At 35.4% G+C, this 8840-nt stretch overlaps 1 protein-coding gene across 1 annotated transcript; it reads right to left on the reverse strand.

The window, feature by feature from the left end:
• Positions 1–535: 535 nt before the first annotated feature.
• LOC133336561 (uncharacterized) lies at positions 536–6510 on the reverse strand (the record flags this gene model as incomplete). The annotated part of the gene is made up of 2 exons (XM_061544841.1): positions 6417–6510; positions 536–1227 (listed from the first exon to the last, which is right to left on the reverse strand). A coding segment is annotated over exon 2 (424 nt), but the record flags the coding sequence as incomplete, so codon positions are not given.
• Between the last annotated feature and the right edge of the window lie 2330 nt (positions 6511–8840).

The following is an 8840-nucleotide window of genomic DNA, read 5'->3' on the forward strand; positions in this document are numbered from 1 at the left end:
TCACTGGAGGGGGTCTCTTTTGTTTTTATATCCATTTCCATTTTGATTTTCAGCAGATGATGTTCACCTTTATTTTAAGGTGAGTTAAATTATTTTTTTTAATTATAAAATCAATTTATTTATAATTTTTAACGTTTGTTATTTTTATTAATTTTAGGGATTCTTTTGGACGGCGAGAAGAAAAAAGACGCGTTATGTTGGCGGTATAATTCACAACAACAATGACTTTATTATTACTCTTGTTCATTATCCTATTTTTCTACATCTAACTTAATTGTAAATTTACATACTATTTAAATACTAATTTTTACAACTAAGAAATTCATATAGGGTTTACATTATTATTAATTCATTTATTTATAAATTCAAAAATAAATAAAACAAAAATCAAAAAATATATATTTTAAAAAAATATAAAAACGAAATTCAATTCAAATTAATAAAACTGCTCCAACATTCTGCCCCCATTGAATGGCTGCAGGCCTTCAAACTATAGGCAATGGAGCAAGCTTCCTTATGGGCCTTTTAAATATGCCTGTCTTTGTTTTTATTTCCGCCACCCTGACCTTTCCGTCTTGTCCCTCGGTGACGTTGAGTATTCGGCCGGTTACCCACTCTTGAGGTGGCAGATTGTCCTCGTGCACGAGGACTAGTTGACCGACCTCTATGTTGGGCTGGGGATTGTGCCACTTGGCCTTGTCCTGTAGTCCTAGGACGTAATCCCTCGACCAAGCCCGCCAGAACCTCTGCTTGAGAGCGGAGAGCATCTGCCAGCGCTTGCAGTACCTCTCCTTGTTGTCGCTGTCTTCTCCGACGGATTCTGGCGGCAGCGAACGCAGACCCGCTCCGATTAGTAGGTGCCCGGGTGTCAGAGCTTCTCCGTCGTTGGGGTCTGGAGACAGCGGTGCTATGGGGCGACTGTTTAGCACCGCCTCTACTTCTACGAGCACTGTGACCATCTCTTCTTGTGTCAGCAGCACTTTGCCGACAGCTCGTAGAAGCAGGAACTTCGCCTGTTTTACGGCAGCTTCCCACAGCCCTCCGAAATGAGGCGCCCTCGGAGGAATGAAGCTGAACTGCACGTTCAACGAGGCAGCGTATTCCTCCACGGTTTCTCGGCCTGCTAGGAACTTCTCCTGAAGCTCCCTCAGCTCTCTGCTGGCTCCCACGAAATTCGTCGCGTTGTCGCAGTAAATCCTCTTGGGGAGCCCACGCCTCGCGGCAAACCTTTTAAGAGAAAGAATAAAGCATCAGAAGATAAATCAGATACTAATTCTAAGTGAACCGCTTTGGACGTGAAGCAAACGAAGACGGCTATATACATTTTGGTAGGTGGTCTTCCGCGTATTTTTAAAGTAATATTTACGGGACCACAGAAGTCTACGCCTATTATTAAAAATGGACGTAAAGCTCTCACTCTATCAGTGGGAATATTGCCCATTATTTGGGTCATCAGCTTTGGCTTGTAGCGAAAACAATGGATACAATTCCGAACTATTCGATTACATTCTTCTCTGGCATTGATAAGCCAAATTTGCTCTCGAGACAATGCAACTAAGGCTTTCGTACCAGCATGGCAATTATTAAAATGTAAATTATTTAAATATATTGACACAAAATGATGCTTTTTAGGAAGTAAAAGTGGAAACTTTGTATCATGGGGCAATTGTGCATTTAACAGTCTTCCACCTACTCGAAGTAAAGAAAATGTCCGCTTACACTCAGTGAAATCGTGGATAAATGGTGTCAATTTCTGGATATTGGATTTTAAGCATATTGACTTTTTTATTTTAGAAATCTCTTCTGAGAAACTCTCTTTTTGAACTGCCTCTACTAATTTAAGAAAAGACCAATTCAATTCTTGAGCTGTAAGACAGATAGATTTGGATATCTTTCGTTTCTTAACTCGATCGACAAATCGGAAAACATATGAAACCACTCTGAGAAGTTTTTTATATGATGAATGGTCATTTATTAATTTCAAAAGAATGTTCTCAGAACATTCCTTATCTGTCTTACTATTTGAGGTCAGTAATACTTTGGATTTTCTTATTTCCAATGATTTTTGCTCCTCAGTCAACTCGAAATGTTTGTTGACTGGCCATTTAGACATATTGTCCTACAAAAATTTAGGTCCTTCAAACCATATTGATGATTTAATTTCATCTACACTGCATCCTCTCGACACAATGTCGGCTGGATTCTGTTTAGTTGGCACATGGCGCCAAATACATTTTTCTGACCATTCTTGAATTTCTGCGACTCGATTAGAGACAAATGTGGCCAGAGAAGAAGGATGGGTTTTTAACCAGTAGAGTATAATTTCAGAATCAGACCAAAAGTATATTTTTTCAACATCAAAGTTCATCATTGGTTTAATTCGTAACCACATATTTGCCATAAGATGTGCTGCTGAGAGCTCTAACCTCGGAAGAGACATAGTTTTGAGGGGAGCTACTTTAGATTTAGCTGTTAGCAGCCTGCAAGATACTCCATTAGAGTCCTGCGAACGAATATAAAAACAACATCCATAGGCACGCATCGATGCATCTGAGAAACCATGAATTTGAATTCCAGATGAAACATTTGTGTTTACGAATCTTGGGATTTGAATCGTGTCCAACTTTGAAAGATTGAATTTGAAATCTTCCCAGACTGAACTCAAACGCATGGGAATCGATTCATCCCAGTCTAATTTATTAATCCAAAGTTCTTGCAATAACATTTTGGCTTTGGTTATTATTGGACACAAAAGGCCGAGGGGATCAAACAAACGTGAAGATATTGACAAAATGTGTCTTTTAGTAGCTTTCAGATCTTGGAAGCCTCCCTCTATGTAAAATTTGAAAACATCATTTCTTGGGGCCCAATGAATACCCAATGCCCTTGCAGTCTCGGAATCCGAGTGTAACAACTTTTCACTACAAGTTGTCTCATTAAAATCTGGATGATTAGAAAACCATTTTGTGAGATTTAATCCCGCTGAACTGAGAATAGTTGTGACTTCATCTCGAATTGTGAGAAGACTATTCAAATCAGCAGAACCAGTCAATAAATCATCCACATAGAAGTCGTTGCTTATAACTTTGGCACCAATAGGCCAAGTCTCTTTGGACAAATCGCTCAAATGGTTTAAGCAACGAATTGCTAAATGGAGCGGACGAAGTACCATAAGTGACCGTATTCAATCTAAAAATTTGCAACGGATCACTTTCGTTTTGTCTCCAAAGGATCAAATGAAAATCTCTATCTTTTTCGTCGATTAAAACTTGACGATACATTTTCTCAATATCTGCTGTAATTACGTATTTATGTAAGCGGAATCGAAGTAACGTTGAGTACAACTCTTCTTGAATGGTTGGACCTACCATCAAGAGATCATTGAGTGAAACATGTGAAGATGTTTTACTCGATGCATCAAAAACGACGCGAAGTTTCGTAGTTGTACTTTGAGGTCGGAAAACACATTGATGAGGAATGAAATAATGTGGGTTATTAGGAACTTTATTGTTGGTTTTTTCCATGTGACCTAAGTCAAGATACTCTTTCATGAAAGAATTATACATTTCTTTAGATGTGACGTCATGAGAAAGTTTTCTTTCCAATGCCAGAAACCGCCTTTTGGCTGTTTCAAATGACGAACCCAAAAGTTTCACATCTTCTTTGAAAGGTAAAGACACTTGGAAGCGTCCTGACGATAAACGTCGAACATATTTTTGGAAATGTTCCTCACATTTTTGATGTTCCTCAGACCGAATTTTAGCACAATTATTTGGAATTTCTTCCAACTCCCAGAATTTCTTAACAATTGCATCAATAGTTTCATCATTTTCTATGGCAACATTCAAGTGACATACACCTGAATTCGACCCCTTTGACTCATCGTATTTGCCAGCTACGATCCAGCCAAGAGAAGTTTTTTGCAGAACCGGATAACTCGGATTCGATTTGATTTGGCCTACACAAAGAAGTTCGAAGAAAACTTCAGCACCAAGTAATAAATCCACTTTACGAGGTTCATTGAAATTAGGGTCTGCCAGCTCTATATTTTTAGGAATATTCCAATTAGCAGTGGAAATTCTCTTATCAGGTTGAAGACTTGTTATAGAACTCAATACCCAGAATGTAGATGAGAATTGGGTTGAATAGTCTCGACATCACAGACAGTTGAACTTTATTTTTCGAAATGGAAATTCCTTCCGATATGCCAGTTAAATTTAACCTGCCACTTTCCCGTTTTATTTTAAGCCTTTGTACCAAGTCCTCGGTTATCAAATTAGGTTGAGAACCGGAATCTAAAAGAGCTCTAGCCAGAATATATTTTCCTGAGCTACTACGGACCTTCACTAATGCTGTGGCCAACATTACGCCTTCATTCGACGATGAATAGTTGACCGAAGCGCTAGACGTAGAAGGCTGCTCTTGATCAGAAGCGTATCTATGCAGTAAGAAATGGTGTGAACCACTGCATACTCTACACTTCACTCCTGAATTGCATTTGGCAACAGTATGACCTTTCTTGAGGCAATTAATGCAAGCAGGGACATCTTTAATGAACTAAAATCTTTGGAGAACTGGTACGGCAGTGAAGGAAGTACAATTATTTATATTATGCTGTAAAGATCTACAGAACACGCACTTTTCAGAAGATGGTTTCTGTTTAGAAACTGAAAGTGACGTTTTAAAGTTTCTTTTAGGCTGATTATCAAATTTTGGTTTATTAATTTTGGGTCTTGCACCAGAAGATTCTTCAGCTGATATATGCTGATATCTTTTATTTAAAGCAGCCTCGCAATCAGACCATAATGGGAGCTTCTCGAAATCAAGCTGTTCTTCCCATTTGGATTTAGTGATTGGATCGACCTTTGACATAACTAAATGAATTAAAATGGCATTCGTAATCTTTTTATCATCACCAATAGACAACAGCGAATCATAAATGGCAGAAACCGTGTCGATCATGCTACGCAAAGCAGAAGCTGAAGGTTTAGGGATCTCAGGAAGATCGAAAAGTTTAGCAATATTATCGAAAAATATCAAACAATCATTATCATAAACCTTTTTCAGACTAGCTAATGCCTTGGGATAATTTTCTTCAGAAATCTGAAATGCTCTTACAGTACCGAGAGCTTCATCGGACAAGCATGAAATTAAATGGTTGAATTTTTCTATGTCTGTCAATGTCGGATCTGTGTGAACTAAATTTTCAAAAAGACTCATAAAATTTTTATATTCGGAATATTTTCCGCTAAATTTAGGCAATTTCATGTTTGGCAATCTAGATTGATGTGATTGGCCACAAAAAGAAGTTTCAGGCATACTACTTCTCCTATTTTTAGACAAAATTCCTAAAAATAGGGACTTTGCCGTAACGCATAAGTCTTCTAGTTCACCTCGATCATTATTATCGGGATCTAGAATGTCAAGTTCGGATTGCAATCTCATTGCATCATCAATATATTTATTAAGAATGTCTAAGCGACATTCTAGTTCAATTGTATTGAACGAAATTCTCTTTTCTCTGAAAGAAGTTTTAATTCTTTCAATATTTTCAATTACCTTTTCTTTCTGTTGTTTAATGTTGGCTACTTCCGTATCGGGAGTGCTTTGGTGCTTCTTACCACCAGCCATTATATTCAAATAATTTGAATTAAATTTAAAAATTTAAACAAAAATGTATTTACACACTTATTATTAGTGTAAGGTAATGAACTAGTTTATTTAAAATAAACTCTCGCTTTTATCAAAATTTTATTCAATGTCAGCTTTCAATGACAATTTAATTATTATTTTAATTAAACTGTTTGGTTTACGAATGTAAACACTCAAATTTCAATATTTTAGAAATTTTACAAAAATTGCGTCGTCTATAGCACCCTTAATATTGATGTTTCGATAACTATCGATAACACTGTTTACTAATGGAGTAACCGAATACAAGTAGTCAATTACTCACGAAGTTTTTGGCACTATTAGAAACTAATCAAAACAAAGAAAATGAAGTGAAAAAAGACACAATTAAACAAATAAATTTAATAAATTAAAAAAATATATGTTAATTTGCCGAATTATAATATTTTGTTTAAAATTAGTTTCACTCGCGAATTTATTATGAATTTTGTTTTCGCGGATTAGTGTGGTGCTACGAATGTATAAAATTACAACGAGTGAAATGGCTGACAAAGCAAAAAGCGGAATAAGAAAAGGCAAACTTAATTTATATGTAATAATTAAGTTTGTGTTATCTTGCCGCGAAATCAAGCCAAAACGATTCACAAAATATATATAAATTGAATTATCAAGCGTATACGGATAATTTGTGTGAATTTTGATAAAATAAATTTTGTTTAACAAATTCTCTAACACTGAGAAATTTACAGGTTAGGATTCACGCAAATTATGTCCAACGCTGTTACCTGTGAATCAGAATCACTCTCCTGTTTGTTGTGTTTGCTCCTGCATAGACGGCAATCACAGCGACGGGGCATCTGGATTTGATGACAGCAGCAAGTTTTTGAGGAGAGTATTTAATTTATTTTATTTATTTAATTGTTTTTTTAATATTTTTTGTGTTCTTTTCTTCTTCTTTCTTTGCAGTAGCTTGGCAAAGATGTTTTGTAAAAACTTAACAAAACACACCGACACTTTATAATCCCGGGTTTCGGCACCAAAATATTCACCTTTATTTTAAGGTAAGTTAATTTATTTTTTAATTATAAAATTAATTTATTTATAATTTTTAACTTTTGTTATTTTTATTAATTTTAGGGATTTTTTTGGACGGCGAGAAGAAATAAGACGCGTTATGTTGGCGGTATAATTCACAACAACAATGATTTTATTTTATTCTATTTCATTATCCTATTCTTCTACATCTAACTTAATTGTAATTTTACATACTATTTAAATACTAATTTTTACAACTAAGGAATTCATATAGGGTTTACATTATTATTAATTCATGTTATTTCAAATTCAAAAATAAATAAAACAAAAATCAAAAAATATATATTTTAAATAACAATTATAAAAACAAATTCAATTCAAATTAATAAAACTGCTAACTCAAAAGACAGGTCATTAAACACATATAAATTATTTACTCGGTTTCGAACTTCAAACGAAATAGTAGTAATGTCATAAAAATCTTATCGGTTAACAAAATCTCAGCAACAGCTTCCAAAATCAAGCCACTTAAATCAGAAAAACTTTTCAACAAACAGCAAATTATTTATAATTAAAATGGGGTTTAGATTTGATGATGATGAACATAATGAAAGAAAGAGAAAAACAACAAAAAGGTCAACGAACTTTTCCATTCAGACAGATATGATGGTGTTCGTTTCGAAGAAAGCGTCGAGAGTAATAGGCGTGGTTATATTAAAATTGTTATTATATGTGTATACCCTTCACCATTCTGTGGTACAGGGCATTATGTCTTTGTGCATATGTTTGTAACAGGCAAAAGTAATCGAGATAGACCCATGGTTAGAGATGGGCTGTGGGAAAATTCCCGGTAAATTGGGTAAATACCCATTTGTGGGTATTTATTTGGGTATTTACTATGTTGAATAGGTAATACAACATCTTACACCCTATTTCCGGGTTTCTGTTATCAAATAGACTTGGAATGGATAGTTTTACGATACCTTAAAGACGTGGGTAAATAATTGGGTAAATACCCGAGTTTTTACCTAAAAATTGGGTATAAACTCATTAACTGCCGAACCACTTGACATTGGCGGCCAAAATTTTGCATACATGTTTCTGATGTCAAAGCAAATATAGAAATTCAAAATATAGAAAATCAAATGCATGGACATTTGATACCCAAAAAGAACACTCTGTGCCAAATTACAGCCAATTTGGTTGTAAAATGTGTCTAATAGACAAAAAATACCTTAAATGGGGCTATATGGGGGCTATATCAAAACTTGGACCCAGGCGCCCCACTTTAGATTTCTATATTTGTTTTGACATTAAAACATGTATGCAAAATTTTGGGCGCCTATGTCAAGTGGTTCGATGAGTTTATACCCAATTTTTGGGTAAATACTCAAAATAGGGGTACCTTTGTATGGTGGCTACCAGTAAACATGGACCATACATAGATTTTTACATGGACATTTGGTACCCAAAAAGAACACTCTGTGCCAAATTACAGCCAATTTGGTTGTACAATATGTCTAATAGACAAAAAATGCTTAAATCGGGAGATATGGTTATATGGCTATATCAAAACTTGGACCCAGGGACCCCATTTTAGATTTCTATATTTGCTTTGACATTAAAAACATGTATTCAAAATTTCGGCCGCCTATGTCAAATGGTTCGGCAGTTAATGAGTTTATACCCAATTTTTGGGTAAAAACTCGGGTATTTACCCACGTCTTTAAAGTAACGTAAAACTATCCATTCTAAATCGATTTGATACCAGAAACCCGGAAATAGGGTGTAAGATGTTGTATTACCGATTAAACATAGTAAATACCCAAATAAATACCCGCAAATGGGTATTTACCCGGTATTTACCCACCCCTTGGGTATTTACCCGGTAAATACCATCTCAACACATGGTTCTTTCTGAGAATATGCATAGCATCACTTTCTGTGTCGATTTACTCATGTCCGTCCGTCCATGTATTTTTGTTAAAAAAGTACAGGTCGCATTTATAAACCGATTTGGATGAAATTTGGCACAGTTCACTTATTTGGCCCAAGGACGAACCCTATTGAAATTTGAGAAAATCGTATATAGTTTCGTCCGATTATATGTAAACGATGCACCAAACTCCATATATTTGTCCGATTGAGACAAAATTTTGGACAGAGTACTGAAT

The sequence above is a fragment of the Musca vetustissima genome, unplaced genomic scaffold (assembly GCF_032173495.1).
Source record: "Musca vetustissima isolate MV318-11 ecotype Yass unplaced genomic scaffold, APGP_CSIRO_Mvet_v1 utg117618, whole genome shotgun sequence".
Classification (NCBI taxonomy): Eukaryota; Metazoa; Arthropoda; class Insecta; order Diptera; family Muscidae; genus Musca; species Musca vetustissima.